This window comes from Macaca fascicularis, chromosome 14, assembly GCF_037993035.2.
Source record: "Macaca fascicularis isolate 582-1 chromosome 14, T2T-MFA8v1.1".
NCBI classification, from domain to species: Eukaryota; Metazoa; Chordata; class Mammalia; order Primates; family Cercopithecidae; genus Macaca; species Macaca fascicularis.
The window spans coordinates 55,970,541-55,986,328 of record NC_088388.1 but is presented as its reverse complement, the minus strand read 5'-3'; the positions used below and the strand labels follow the sequence as shown (position 1 = coordinate 55,986,328).

At 37.7% G+C, this 15,788-nt stretch overlaps 1 protein-coding gene and 1 non-coding gene across 10 annotated transcripts in view; both read right to left on the bottom strand.

Moving 5' to 3' along the window:
* Window positions 1-15,788, bottom strand: part of SBF2 (SET binding factor 2) — a 519,142-nt gene that overhangs the window by 63,117 nt on the left and 440,237 nt on the right. For all 9 annotated transcript variants that reach the window (XR_012423398.1, XM_045370372.2, XM_045370373.2 and 6 more), the window contains 8 exons: window positions 14,754-14,924; window positions 12,990-13,252; window positions 11,768-11,940; window positions 10,889-10,962; window positions 7,905-8,100; window positions 4,927-5,054; window positions 3,574-3,749; window positions 598-743 (listed from right to left, as the gene is read on the bottom strand). Coding sequence is in view for 8 of the 9 variants with exons in the window: in XM_045370372.2 (XP_045226307.1) it covers window positions 598-743; window positions 3,574-3,749; window positions 4,927-5,054; window positions 7,905-8,100; window positions 10,889-10,962; window positions 11,768-11,940; window positions 12,990-13,252; window positions 14,754-14,924 (1,327 nt within the window). In the remaining variant the exon portion in view is untranslated. The remainder of the gene's footprint in view (window positions 1-597; window positions 744-3,573; window positions 3,750-4,926; window positions 5,055-7,904; window positions 8,101-10,888; window positions 10,963-11,767; window positions 11,941-12,989; window positions 13,253-14,753; window positions 14,925-15,788) is intronic.
* On the bottom strand, window positions 1,794-1,855 carry LOC123568906 (U7 small nuclear RNA). The gene has a single exon (XR_006692460.1). It is a non-coding gene; the product is annotated as a U7 small nuclear RNA (small nuclear RNA).

Here is a 15,788-nt window from a genome sequence, read left to right as displayed (position 1 = left end):
CTTTTCTGTAGTGCTGATTCCATAGCATATTTGATACTGGGTTAAGAATGGGAAACAGTCTCTCAGACATTTTGCTACTAGCTTTCTGCCTCTATTTTTCCCACTGAGAGGTATTGTAGCTGTTCTTTCAAATATTTAGCAAGTATTTTTTCTTATGACCTAAGTGTTCCTTCATCTTAGGTCCCCCATTTTGATTAAGAGCACCAACAATGTTCTTACCAAAAACTGAAATCTTCAACTTGAAATGTTCAATGTCTTTACCTTAAATTCTTATTCTAGAAGAATAAGATACAGGGGACTACCCTATACCTAAATTTCCCATGCAGTGAGGTTTCCTTCTTTCTTCTTTTAATGAGACCCACATAAAAATGACCAATTAGCTGTATGGATTTAGTAAAGAAGAAGTATAATTTAACAAAATATTACCTGAACAATGGAATACTGGGAAAATATTTTCCCCCCCGTTCTAAGAAGCTGGTAAGTGCTTCCATCTTCTCATGAGATCTAGGTTTTCATGAATCAAAATTTAAGCGACATCTTAGTCTCTTATTCATATAAGAAAGTTGAATAATGAAGGAAATTCAAGTTCTCACATACCAGATACATCATCATCTTCATTCCATCCAGGACGACTTACTCTTTCTTCCACAATTGTCCCTGTCTTCTTCTTCAGTAAATATTGCCGTCCAATTGTCATTTTCCCTGCCCTTTTGGCACCTTTCACAATTGTTTTTGAGAAGGTACTACAAGTTATAAAACCAAAAAGAATGTCAACTTAATATAAAAGCACTACTTGTATTGTTGATACCTACTTAGCTCAAATTGTTTCTTTTCCTTTCCCACAGCCACTACTGGTCCAGACTTTTGTTAAGCCTCTCCTTCTTTAGGTTATTTTTAATACGGCAGTAGACTAATTTCCCATAAAACATCATTGTCATCAGGACACTGTCTTAGGCAAAACGTGCAGGAAAACGTAAAGTGAGACGCAAACTACTTATCACCCCAAATCTAAACTCCTTGGTTTGGCTTTTTGGGGAGGACTGCCCTGAACCCACTCTGGTTATCCCCATGCCACTGTCCCTACCACAGTTCCCACAAAGCATGCTTGTTGGAGTCCTCCTACATGGAAAGCTAGCCTGCCTGCTTCTCTACTTACTCAAACTCTCTTTCTACCAACTCCCAAGACTTTCTCTGAGATCATATGACCTTCATAGCTGGCAACACATTTGCTTATTTCTTAACTGTTTTAAGTGTGTATATGTGATGTCCTGACTCTAATTAGCTGTAAACCTTAAGAAGCATAGAAAAATAATATAATTCCCCTTTTTTGAGAGGATAAAAATAAATCAGAAACTTGAGTATCCTTTTGAGAATCAGCTTTAATTAAAGGGAAATTAAGATGTAAATCATTTGGAACTAAAAGTACTTTATTTATTCAAACAATTTACCCCTTCTTGCTGACAGAAAATCTAGGCAATCCAGAGAATTAAACAGAGAACCTATTTCCTGACTAATCAGATGGAGGTGAAGATTCTGAAGACTGTTCTTGATGATATTCTTCTCTATCACAAAGAACTCTTCTGGTGTTTTCCTGCCATTCAGTAAAAAGTGATAAGGCTTCTTTTATGGTCAGTTTCACCAGACTCCGTCTTTAGTTATTTGCAATGTAAACCTGAAGGTTATGAAACAAGTTTGAGATAACTGCTGGGAAGCATAAAATACTGATATTTGCTAAATTAAACCTATTGTAAGTCACTTGTATAACTTTTATTTTTATTTTTAAATTTTTATTAGTGGGCTTTCTGGCAAAAAATGGAAAGCCCGCTAGACAAATTCCAAAAGAGCTGTAACACCAGGTATAACTTAAACTGTATGGGAGTTTTGAAATTTTTTCCCAGCTAAAGCTATATCTTTTGTTTCATATACCCAGGCAACTCTTAAAATTTTCAAATTGCTGTATCTCTGTTGCAGCTGATACAACAGGCTTGATACAGGTATATATTTCTGAAACTAATATAAATATACATGTTTCTGATAGTTTGTAAATATAAAATATCACACAAAGCTTTGTCTCTTCCATTGAAGGCTGAGATAACAAACATCATAGGCTCCTCTGCAACCCTATGGTGCTAAGACAAGATGCTTGGTCCACTGCTATAAATCCCTAGGAACTTGGTCATGCTTCAGCATACCATACCTGGATATTTCTGGTCTCCTTTGCTTACCAGGTAATACAGGTGGCTAGCTGTGCAACTGAGAAATAATATACTGTCTGAAACCTCAAATCTTCTATAATCCCCAATCTACCCTTCTTTCAGGCAAAAGGAAAGGCCTCTTTTCCAAAGTCTGTAAAGCTCTCCCTAGTATTATAATTTGTATTGGCAGATGCCCACATTCTACATGGTTAACAATGAATGAAATTTTAGCCCGTATATTTTATCACTGATGGAAGATAACTTAAAACAATTGTTATTTTGTAATAACTGAAGTTTAAAACTTTCAACATAAATTTCTAAAAACTTTCTAGAAAATAAGGGTTCATACTAAAGAAATATGACAACCAAATGCAATGCCTGATCCTGGATTAGATCCTGGACCAGGAATAAAAAAGTTTAGGTTCTAAACTAAAAAAGGATCATTAACACAATGTGAACATAGACTCTGGGTTAGGTAAAAGTTTTATATTAATTAAATTTTCCGGTATTGATTACTGTGCTTATGTAAGATAATGTTGGGCAAGGGGAGAGAGGGCATTAGGACAAATACCTAATGCATGCGGGGCTTAAAACCTAGATGACGGGTTGATGGGTGTAGCAAACCACCATGGCACATGTATACCTATGTAACAAACCTGTGTGTTCTGCACATGTATTCCAGAACTTAAAGTATAATAAATAAATTTAAAAAATAAAACAAATAAAAAGATAATGTCTTTGTTCTTAGGAAATATATTTAAGGATAAATACATTACTTAACGTATTTATGTGATGTACTTAAGGATAAAGGGACATCTTATATCTAACTCAAATGGCTCAAAAAAAAATACGTGTATATATAAGAGAGAGAATGATAAACAAATGGACCAAAGTAGAAACTATTGGTGAATCTGGGTAAAATATATACAGAAATTCTTTGTACTACTGTTACGAATTTTCTGTAAGTTTGGAAGGTTCAAAAGGGTTACGTAAAACAGAAAATAAAGCCTCCTGTTTCTAGATAAAAGCAAATCTGTCCACTGGGCCTGGATATTAATAAAAGCTGAAGGAATTGGTCAAAAGCATTTAGAAAGTGATCAATATGGAAAAAAGAGAAAATAGAATTTCACATTCTAAAAAAGGATTGTGAGCAATGGACATGACAGTCAAAGCCTCTGATAGCTTTTAGTGTTTGAAACTTGCTACATTTATCAATGCTGCTGTTCTATAACTTTATGATCTTGGCCCCATGGGCTTGACAGAAACAGAACAGTGAATGAAAAGAGCAATTGCTTACACCTGGACACAAAGGATAGGTCACTCCTTTTGCAATCAATTATGGGAGGGCTGAAATTAACAGACTCGTCTTTCTTCTTACCGAAAAGAAGTGTTCTTTTCCTTCTGTTTTGGTAAAATTATTTGTGGGGTAGTCTGTCCAGCAGCAAAAGCAAAGGTGCTGAAAATGGACTGAGGATAACGGAACTTCATCAGCTGCTTCTTAAAGATCTCTACTACTTCTGGACTGACTTCTTCATCAAATGCTACCTTAATCAACTAGAAGCAAAAGAGATTAAACACAAAAGAAGCATTAAGGATTTCCAGGCAACTTTCCCCCAAACAACAGAATATAATAACACAAAATGGCAAGACTGGAGGTTGAAGGGACTCTTTGGATAACATGCACACAATTTTTAAATTTTTAAAAATAAAAGGCTCAAAAAGGTTTACTTGCCATAAATGGCTAGTTGGCAAGGAAAATCATGTATCTTCAAGTCAGTTTCTTTAAGATTATTTCTTCTACAATGGGATAGGGAATTGTACTAGCAAACATGCCCTTCTCATTTCTCAACTGGTTGGTTCCAGATAGAGAGTTTGGCCTAATAAGGACTCTTCCTACCCAGATACAACAAATGTAGGAAGAAAAAAAATCCATTTGACTAGAATCCTAATCAGTACAGCTAGGCAATATTCAAGTGTGGAGTTCTTTGGAAGTTGGAACAGTGAGGAAATCCTTAGGCAGCCAATGTTTTCAGGTGATGAGAGGTCTGGAGCCTAAAGATCAGCAGCCTTACATTTCACACAATTAGCACAGAAGCCAATAGGAGAGATCCTTGACTAGAAGGTATGAGGCAAGAACTGAAATCTGAAAAGTGATGAAGAATAAGAAAAGCAAAATATTACAAACTGAGAATTTAAAAAAAGGAAAAACTAAGAAAAGGTCACTTCTTCCAGGGTCTGGTTTGCATCAGTAATTCTACAAAGTTCTGACATAGTCATAAACCCCTGGGAAACCTCTTGCTTTATCAGGGGTATGCAACTAGTACCAATAGAACTTTAGCCCTAGCTATACTTTTTATCTCTCCACAGAACAGCCACAGGGCGTTTCCTTCAAAACAGATGCCAAGACAACTGCTTTTTATCTAAAGGCTTCATCAAACAGGTACTGAGGTATAACTTGGGAAAGAATAAGAACCAACTGTATGTGTCTAAGTTTCTAAGATCACTCATTATTGAGTATCTGTTGGTACTCTGAGTTCACTAAGGGGCTCCAGGGATTAAATCCAATACCATTCATGAGTTTACTGAGTTGATGATTACCCTCTCAGAGCCTATGATCTTCCCCATTCTCAACCTCGTAACTTCTGAGCACATGAGCACAGAAAATGGCCACAATATCATTTGACTTTTGAAAATTTTTGAATAGTAAAACAATGGCTTCCTTTTTTAATACCTGAAAAGATGCTGATGTGATCTGCAGTCCTTCTTGCATGTTCTGCTGTAGTTGGTTCTGCATTGTAATCTTCTTCTCCTTGGTGATGGAGGCAATGGGAAAGCTCCGCACAACTGTCTGCTCACCCACTGTAAACAGACAGGACACAGGTTTAGCAACAACACTTTATGGCTCACTTCTAGAGTGTCTACTGCTCACTTCATCAGTCACTGCTGGAGAAATGTATTTGAAGAGGACACTGCCCAGGGATGCAGTGAAAGAAAGTGCCCTTCACTCCAGGAAAGGATTATGTCTCAGGAGCGGCAAGTGACTTACATTTCACACAATTAGCATAGGAGGCAATAGAAGGGATCCTTGACCAGAAGGAATGAAGCAAGAACTGGAATTCTTGGAAATCTGAGAAGTTAGAGACAAGTGACTTGCCACTCCTGAGACAGAATCCTTTCCTGGAGTGAAGAAACTGTCACAGCCTGACTGCCTTCATTCTTTCTATCTCCCCAACCTACTGTGTGCCACACAAGATCACCTGGTTCAAGGCAATTTTATAGGAAGGGAGGTTTTGTACAAAAAAAAAAAGTACTCCTCAAGTATTGAAAAGACATCCAAGATATTTAATGTAAGGATGAAGCAAAAGAGAACAGGTTTTTAAAGTTTGTTTCCATATATGGTAAAAGGTGTTATACTATATATGTGTGACTTTGGAAAACAAGCCTGGACTTAGGCGCAAGATTTTTAGGAGTTTATTAAAGCAAACATGGGAAAATATAAATAATTATTTATCAAGTACCTGAGGTTACGAAGATGAGAGTCTAGAAAAAAGTAGCACACTCAAGACCTCCCTTGAAGAGCTTCCAATTTCCCGTGGGAGGAGAGTCACATGCAGAATATAATAATATGTGGTTAGCTCTTACGTTTGAGGGAACAGACTACAGGGATTTAAATATTTCAGAGAAGGATCTCTGCATGCTAGATGGATAGAAAATGATTTCTGGGAGAAGTGAGGGAGAAGCTGAGCTTTAAAGGAAGTGTAGAATCTGGATTTGCAGAAGGGAAAGGAAGAGCATTTTAGGCAGTGGTAGAGGAACATAACAGGAGTGGCAATGAACAAGGCCTCCCAGCTAGTAAGCCAGGGTGGGGAGGAGGTGGGGAGATGTGAACTAGGCTCATCTTATTTAACAGCCCATACATTTCTTCATTTAGTATAATTAGAATCCTAATTCCCTGGATCTATCAACCTGTAATCTAGAAAAATTCTGACTATCTTTTTACATCAAGCTCATATCCAGAGGCTAAGCAAAGTCAGGATGTACATAGGATTTAAGTTCTAGGATGTATTTAACACCTACATTTATATAACATGTAAAATTATAATATTTAGATGTGTCATTAAAGGAGAAATTTTAAATTAGAAATTTAAAAGGAAATAAAAATATTTTCTTTGACAAAAATAATTTTCCTAAGTGAAATTAATCCAAAATTTGAAAGGAAAAAGCCAGAGAATATGAGATTTCACACTAAGCATGACTTTAAAATAAATTACAGCAATTTAAATGACCATGTAAGTATCACATGTTTATGTGTCCAAAATGTATGTTTATGGCCATTAATCTCACAAAAGTCCAACTATAAAAAATGGTAAGTACTGTATGGTTTCTTTTAGAAGTACGTTTACTTTCAAATACAATTTGTGTACAGCAATATGAAGGAGTGGGCTAAGACATTTTTTCTCCTTTTCACTTTTTCAAAATAAGCAGAACTATTCTTACAAATTCATCTTTTCTTATTTAATTTTACGAACTTGTTGCACATTATATGGTAAGCAGTCTTTTATGACTGATATACTAAATCATCTTGATTCTATTCAACCTAGGGATAATGCAACTGTTAAGATTTAAAAGAGAATACATTTTATATATCTGAATTCAATTGTCCAACAAATGAGTAGCACATAGTGCATACTCATCAAATGCTACTAAATACATAATTTCAGAGGAGAAAGGCACTTTAGTGACCATTTAGCCCAATGGTTCTCAATCACAATCACTTGTGGGGCTAAAGAAATACACAGATGCCTGGGTCTCCCTATTTCTACTGCTTCAGATTCTAATTCAATTGTTTGAGGGTTGGGCCCAGAAACTGGTATTTTTTTTTAAAGATTCCCAGATAATTCAAATATGTAGTCAATGTTAAGAACCACTGAATTATCACCAAAGAAAGCCCAATCTCCCAATTTTATAAAAGAGGAAAATAAAGTACAGAAATGTTAAGTGACTTAAGTCACTGAGCTCTGACTTGGAGTCCTATTGTTTTGCCCAAAAGTCTTACTTATGTGCTTTTCCTATCAACAAGAGCATTTTACATACAGACTATAGTGACTTTAAGAAGATAATGTAGATTACTTCTGGTAGGGCATGCTATTCCTTTCTAATATAGAAGGCTGTACTGAATAGTAGAAAATAGAAATAGAAGTTATAGGAGTTTGGCAAGTAGAAGAGAAGTTGTCTGCCAAAAGGGAAGTGGGGTTAATTGGAATGGAATAAGAGGGAAGTGGGATTGGTGCTGGACAACCTTGTGATGGTTAGCATATCCTTCCACAAAAAGGTTCAAGTATCTGCAAGACCTTAGTTTTACAGTTAACTGTAGGACTCAGAAAGCGGAGACAAACCAGCAAGGAATATATTCAGCAGTTAGAGTGAATATCTCTAGTAAGTTATAATACTCTGCCCCATGAAATTATGATCATTTCAGCAAATGAACCCTTGATTTATTGTTTAGAAGACAACCCTTTGTTCTTCAAGTAAAAAACTATGACCCAAATTATCATTAGCTCTGTTCATCTAAAGTATTTCACCAAAATACCTGTGTGGCAAAAAGCTTACTTTGGATTTAAAATGATCTGCAAATCACTGTGCACAGATGGGATCGACACCTCATGTACCACACAGATATCCATGTTCTGATGGCATATTGAGTCGTACCTAACTGATCATGGGGGGTTCCTCTGAAGAGAATTCTGTATGTGGTGAGGAACAAGGCTCCTTCTGCTGGCAGGAGCTGAGGGCCTCCAAGAAGACCTCCAGTAGCTTCTTCTCTTCCATCAGGATCCAGTAAGACTCGAAGACCCTCACAGACAATTTCCTCTCCTGGCAGCAGAGCAGGTCTAAGAATCTTGGGCTTACAACAGAAAAAGATTGATTGACTGATTGACAAATTGATTGATTTTTGGAGACAGGGTCATGCTCTGTTGCCCAGCCTAGAATACAGTAGTGCAATCATAGTTCACTGTAGCATCAAACTCCTGGGCTCAAAAGATCCTCTGACCTCAGCCTCCTGAGTAGCTGAGACTACAGGCATGCACCACTATGCCTGGCTGATTTTTAAATTTTTTTGTACAGACGGGATCCTGCTACATTGCCCAGGCTGGTCTCAAACTCCTGGCCTCAAGCAATACTCCTGCCCCAGCCTCTCAAAGTGCTAGGATTACAGGCATGAGCCACCATACCTGGCTAGAGAAAGTATTGTAAACACAACTTTTGTGGAGTTTCTAATACTCAGACCATGGTGATCTTTTCAATTATAGACCTAAAAATCTTAAGCCAGACTTCCCAGATAGTCACATGAGAAAGCTGATTCGGTAAGAGGCAGAAATGAAGTTTATACATCCAAATGTGGGAGGATTCTTTGCAGAACTGTCTAAAAGTAAAATCAGTGGGAAACAACTCAAATATCTGAAATATTCATTCAATGAAACATTCTGTAACCTTTAAAATATGACATAGATCTATATGTGTTAACATGGAAAAATATTCAGAAGGCCTGGTGCGGTGGCTCATGCCTGTAAACCCAGCACTTTGGGAGGCCAAGGCAGGTGGATCACTTGAGATCAGGAGTTCGAGACCAGCCTGGCCAACATGGTGAAACCCTGCCTCTACTAAAAATACAAAAATTAGCTGGGTGTGGTGGCAGGTGCCTGTAATCCCAGCTACTCATGAGGCTGAGGCAGGAGAATTGCTTGAACCTGGGAGGGGGAGGTTGCAGTGAGCCAAGATCGTGCCACTGCACTCCAGCCTGGGTGACAAAGCAAGACTCCATCTCGAAAAAAAAAAAAAAAAAAATTCCAGAATACATTGATAAGTTAAAAAAGCAAGTTAGAAACCAGTATGTACATTATAATCTCATTTCTGGAAAAAGAAAAGGAATTGTAAGACTGTGAACTAAACTATTTTTTTTTTTTTTTTTTTTTTGAGACGGAGTCTCACGCTGTTGCCCAGGCTGGAGTGCAGTGGCGCGATCTCGGCTCACTGCAAGCTCCGCCTCCTGGGTTCACGCCATTCTCCTGCCTCAGCCTCCTGAGTAGCTAGGACTACAGGCGCCCACCACCGTGCCCGGCTACTTTTTTGTATTTTTAGTAGAGACGGGGTTTCACTGTGGTCTCGATCTCCTGACCTTGTGATCCGCCCGCCTTGGCCTCCCAAAGTGCTGGGATTACAGGCTTGAGCCACCGCGCCCGGCCGAACTAAACTATTAAAGGCAATGGTATCATAGTTAAGGGTGGAGGTGGAGGTAGTATAGGGAGGACTACAAGGGACTTTCACTTTGTACAATGTGTATTTCTTTTATGCTCAAATTTATACAAAGAACATTATTACTTTTGATATTATTTGGACATTATTATTTCTGTTTTTGGAAAAAAAAAAATACGGAGGAGCTTTTAACAAGACCTGTCCTTCTTGGCCACGTAATGAACATTTACACAACTCAGGAAATTCTGACTCAGTAACCACATAATACATTCCTCTGAAGAGTTTAGGGCTAGGAAAAAAAATCTCTCCTGAATGTCTAATATGCTTATTTTTTACTAAGCAATAAAAACTAATCAGCAGTATTCTTTTTGTTGGCTCTAGTGACTTTAGAGCTAAATGTAAAGCCAAAGTATAATAATCACTATGTCTCAGGTTTCTGTTAGAATTATATTCCTACCTATCTGGCTTCTGCTCGCTCCTATGAATGAATGAATGAATGAATGAATGAATGAATGAAATTAATTTACTTATTTATTTATTTATTTGTTTATGAGACTGGGTCTTGCTCTGTCACCCAGACTGGAGTGCAATGACATGATCTCAGTTCACTGCAGCCTCAACCTCTTGGCCTCAAGTGATCCTCCCACCTCGGCCTCCTGAGTATCTGGAACTACAGATAACACTACCATAGTTGGCTAACTTTTAAATTATTTTTTGAAGAGATGGGGTTTCATCATGTTGCCCAGGCTGGTCTCAAACTCCTGGCTCAAGTCATCTGCCTGCCTCGGACTATCAAAGTGTTGGGATTATAGGCTTGAGCCATGGCTCCTGGCCTCAATTTGTTTTTGTTCTATTATAAAGTTCTGTTATATAGGCAACAGGGTCCTGAACCATAGTCTACTGGCACCAGACTACAAAGTACTCATCTGAGAGCCTTGTTAAAATACAGATTCCCAGATATGTCCTGAGGTACTCCGATTCAGGAGGGTGGGGTTGGGTCCAGGACTCTGAATTTTTAATAGACTTTCCAGCTGTTTGGGATGTATAGTCAGATTCAGAAACCTGGGTTTTTTATGATAATTGCCTTAAATCCTTTTTTAGGGGTGGGGGAGGGGGAGAAAATAGGCACAAAATAAAATCTTGGGTTGGGCTCAGAGGTTAGAAATGTTCCTAATTTATGCCCTGCCTATAAAAGTAGACTCAATGAGAGGTTATTATCGCTCCTTTGTTGAATCCAAGAAAAGATTCTGTTCCTATTTCAGTATCCTTTTTATAAGGTTCTATATGACAAACTCCTCTGAAAGTTTAACATATCATTAAAACTGGAGCTAGTGTCTGTAAAAGGTTAGGTGAACACACTTTCCTGGCACACAGCAGTCTATCGTTTGTTTTTAAGAAGAGAGGCTATGCCCTGAAAGCATGTAGTCTGGAATTATTACCTTCTGAATAGGTGGAAGTCTTCTGCTTTCTCGATGTACTGCTTCCAGGGTCTCAATGTGCATAGCTACAATTCCTAGGATGAGTCAGAGTATTCAAAATGAAAGAACACAGACAAGCAGAATAAAAACAAATTCTGGATATTTTAGAATTAAAAGTTAATTAAAGTTTAGTGGTTCCTCAAAAAAGTTAAAGAGAATTACCATTATGACCCAGCAGTTCCACTTCTACATATATACCCCAAAGAAATGAAAGTAAGGACTCAAATAGATACTTGTATGTGGATATTCATGTATTATTATTTATAATAGCTAAAAGGGAGGGAGAAACAACTCAAATGTCCATCAACAGATGAATGGATAAAATGTGGGACAGCTATACCATGGAAAATTACTCAGCCATAAAAAGGAATGAAATTCTGATACATGCCACAACACGTATGAACCTTAAAAACATTATGCTAAGTGAAATAAACCAAACCCGAAAGTACAAATAGCATCTAAGTCCACTTATGTGAAATATCTAGAACAGGCACTTTATAGAGACAGAAAATACATTAGAAGCTACCAGGGGCTGCAGGATGGGGAAACAGGAGTTATTGCTTAATGGGTAGAGTGTTTGGGGTAATAAAAAAGTTTTAGAAATAGATAATAGTGATGGCTGCACAACATTGTAAATGTAATTAATGCCACTGAATTGTACACTTAGATTGTTTTATGTTATATATGTATTTCACAACAATTTAAAAACATTTTAAAAACTAATCAGAAAATAAATAAATAGCATGGCTGAACTATATGGAAGACACGTATTGCCAGGTTTTATGCTGAAACTCAATAATCTCCAATATTCTGATTCTCTAATATCTGCAAAGTGATTACCTGGTATCATGCAATGAAGGCTCTTGATGTGATCCTGAGTAACTCCACTCTCTGTACAAACTTTGTCAATAAATCGGGTAATGAATCGCACAACAGAATTGGCAATGTCATTATTCTCTGAATCTTCAAACCCACTCTCTGTATCATAGCTCTCAGCTACACTTCCTGCAATACTAAGACAGTCAAGGAAAGAAATCATGGTCAGTACTCAAATGCAACAAATGACTACTATATAGTAGTCAATTTACATAGCAATTGAAATATGATCAAAGAGATGTCTACTCAAGTAGAAGGCTCACTTAACTCCATGGCTCCTTAGTAAGTCATGGTGATAAAACACAACGTTCTACTTGTCTACATTTGGAAACTACTGTCAGGCATTATCCTTTGGACCCAGATTTGTTTCTGTAAGGAATACCTTTTGTCACTCTCCCAAAAGGAACCCAGGAACCACAGAAAATAAAGCAAAAGAGGATTCTCTCGTTTATTATGGACTACCTGGGCCTTCTAAAGCAACCTGTCCTCCCAAGTTAATTATTACATAGAGACCAAGTAATATGGCTATCTTTGGCAATTTGGCAACTGAGGAACATGTTTCCTGGTAGGCAAAGTAAGAGAATTTTTCTCAGCAACAGGCATATTCTTCGGTATGTAAGGACCAAACTGTCCTATGAACCTTTCTCTTGCCAGGATTTATCACTCTCTGAGTAAACTGCAACCCATTTGGGTTTTAGTTTCAGTGGTATGAGAAGTCACTGGAGGGTAGAGACACGGAAGGCATGGTTGAGGATATGACTATAAGGTTGAGGAAAAGGAGGGCTGAGAAACAAACAGTCACTTTTGCAAGAAGGTGCTCACTAATTTCTCTGGAATGATTTCTGTAAATTGCTTTGGCAGACAGTAACTAAAGGGCTGGATCAGTAATGGGTGAGACATTTGGAAAAATTAGGTCATAAAAAAGAAGAGAGTGTGGGAAGTGGTTAAGAATAGTAGGATGAAGTGAATCTTTTAGAGAGAAAAGCTGAAAAAGTCCAAAGGTGAGGAAAAAATGGTTAACTTTTGAAATATGTTAATGGTTAACTTTTGAAATATGTCAATATGTTAATAATCAAATATGTTAAAATTTGAGTAGTATTTGCTCAAAATGTTTAATATTATCTGTCAAGCCAAGACTGGTCCCAAGAAGAGTAGGAGGAGGGTCTGTGTGTTCACATTTCGGTACCTGTTTGTGACAATGCTGTTGCTTCCGCTCTCCCAGTCACCTGGTGCTGATGTTCTTAGGAGCTTGTTTTTACTTGTGTCGAGTGGAACTAGCAGGTTCACCATGAGGTTTGCAAAGTGAATGGCCTGACTAAAGACAGTGCTTTCCTCATGTTGCACTAGCTCTTGCTGAGTTAACTTGCTCAGGGTAGGCCAAAGACGTAGTTGCTCAGCTGCCAGGTCCATTGCTGTCTTTTCCTGATATTGGTTATCAGGAAGCTTATCCTAAAAAATAAAGCAACACAATCCAAAAGAGAACCATCACTTCAGGTGAGCTTAAAAAACATAGATGTTTTAAATAACTATTCTATTAAATGCTTACATCAGCAAAAATGAAAACATAAACAAAACATAACAACCACAAAACAAAACCTAGTCTTCTTTCCCAGATCCAACAGGCCTTGAGTGGAACTATGTGACAAACCTCAGGAAGCAGCAGCAAAGCACCTTATAGCTTGTGAAGAGCTGGTATGTCTATGGTCTCACTTGTACCTAACCTAGGGCTGGCTCCGGGATAGACTTCTTTAGAATGGCTGGCAAAGAAGCAGTGACATGTGTTTGCTCAATGAATTCTTTCGAGATGTGTCAATATTAACATTACAGCTGCTTAAAAAATTATCGAAAGCACCCCCAAAGCCCAATAAATTTCTGAAGTATAATGATAATCAGCCTTTAAGGATGCTTTAAATTCAATTCATAAGGATAATTTCTAACACTTATTATTACTGCATGCCAGGTACTCTTCAATGCACTTTATATATTAGACACTAAAATCTCATAATAATCATATCCATTTTACCAGTGAGGAAATAAGGCACAGTGAAGAAACATGACTTGACCCAAACCAGAGAGCTAGTAAATGATATTTTAAACTTTCAGAGTATTTAAAACTACTCTTTCAAATTAAAAACAATTTCCTTGATTTTAAAATATTTTGATATTTTTCATAAAAATATTTTATGCTGATGAAACAGAGAGAAACATATAGAATATTCCTAGAAGAAGACCTAGATTTATTACTGGCATTTTTAAAAAATAGAACTACTAAATTTTACATTTATTTTGGAGTCAATTAACTTTAATTTAACATTCCTCCAGGAAAGTTAGTTGCATAGAGAAGTATGCCTGTTATTTTAGGTTTGTTCTTTTTTTTTTTTTTTGAGACGGAGTCTCGCTATGTCTCCCAGACTGGAGTGCAGTGGTGCAATCTCGGCTCACTGCAAGCTCCACCTCCCAGATTCACGCCATTCTCCTGCCTCAGCCTCCCGAGTAGCTGGGACTACAGGCGCCCGCCACCACGTCCGGCTAATTTTTTGTATTTTTAGTAGAGACGGAGTTTCACCGTGTTAGCCAGGATGGTCTCGATCTCCTGACCTCGTGATCCACCCGCCTCGGCCTCCCAAAGTGCTGGGATTACAGGCGTGAGCCACCGCGCCCGGCCTAGGTTTGTTCTTTCTATTCAACTTCCTATAATCATTTCCAGGAAATTCTTATTTATTAAAGTATATTAAAACAATCCTAGTGCTGAAGAACTGAATTAAGAAGTTATTATGGAAAAACATAATGTCTGAAAACAACAGAAGAAAGATATCACAGGCTCCCTAAATAAAACCCAAATACACTGATAGGAAGTAGCTAGAGCTTTTTTTTTGCCCTGGGAAGGTCTGCTTTCCTTAAAGCCAGAATCCTAATCCCACACAATTAGCGTTCTTTTCTTCTCTCTTACCTTTTGCTTCAGATGCGGGGCATGATTGTCTTCCTTGGCTGAGAGATAAAGGGAGCGAACCTGTTCCTGCACTGCATTGTAAAAGGTTGTCTCCCAAAACTGCTGATTTGTCCAAATGGGGTGGTCTTGTACACATGTATAAGCAAACTGGCTGACTCCAGGGGCAAGTTTCTGTGAGAATACACAAAATATATCACCATGGGGCTGGCAGAATTATAACAGTTCATAAGGTCACAGGGGCCACAGTTAATCATAGATGTGATCAAAGGATTTCTCTAAAGAATATCTTATGGTAGTACAGGCTTAGCAATCAGCAACTTACTCTTTTTTAACTGGCAACTGTGGGCTTGCTGTTGGATCCTTGAGAGTCTCAGTCACTTTATCAAAATGGGTATTTTAGTAACAGCTAAAAATCAAAGCTGTTATTATATCAATTAGAAAATACAGGAAAAGGAGGCACTGTAGATTTAGTGAATATTATTACAATTAGGGCATATAATAAAATCCATCACGATGTAAACATAAAACTCCAGATAATTTAACATTTCCTCTACTTGGCTTTAGGGTACTCTTTTTAAGAGACAGCAATTGATATGTGAGTGAACCTACAGCTTGGCCTTACACACAGAATGAGGATATAGCATGAATTAGGGACTCAGGAGAACCGCACTTTTCCTACTGCTCATTCCAGCCCATTACCTCCCCACCAAAGCTGCTGCCTGGCTCACGTACTCTCTAGAAGACTGTCCTGGGCTTCAAGGGCATTTTCTGGTAACCAAATTTGTGCAGGGAAAGATAAACACAAATCAAACCGCCTTCCTTTCAGGGACTTCCTGCTGGGTTTCAGAGTAAGAGTAAACTTAAGAGATGATTAACAACAGAGGGAAGGAAAATGAACTCTGCAGGCATTTAGAAGGCACTTCATATATATTTAAGTTTGTTTAGTTCCAAAACCCCTGCTCGTTTTACAACATCAAATTGTCTTTCAAAAGAACTGAAAGTAAATCAAAATAAATTAAATGCCAAATTAACTGC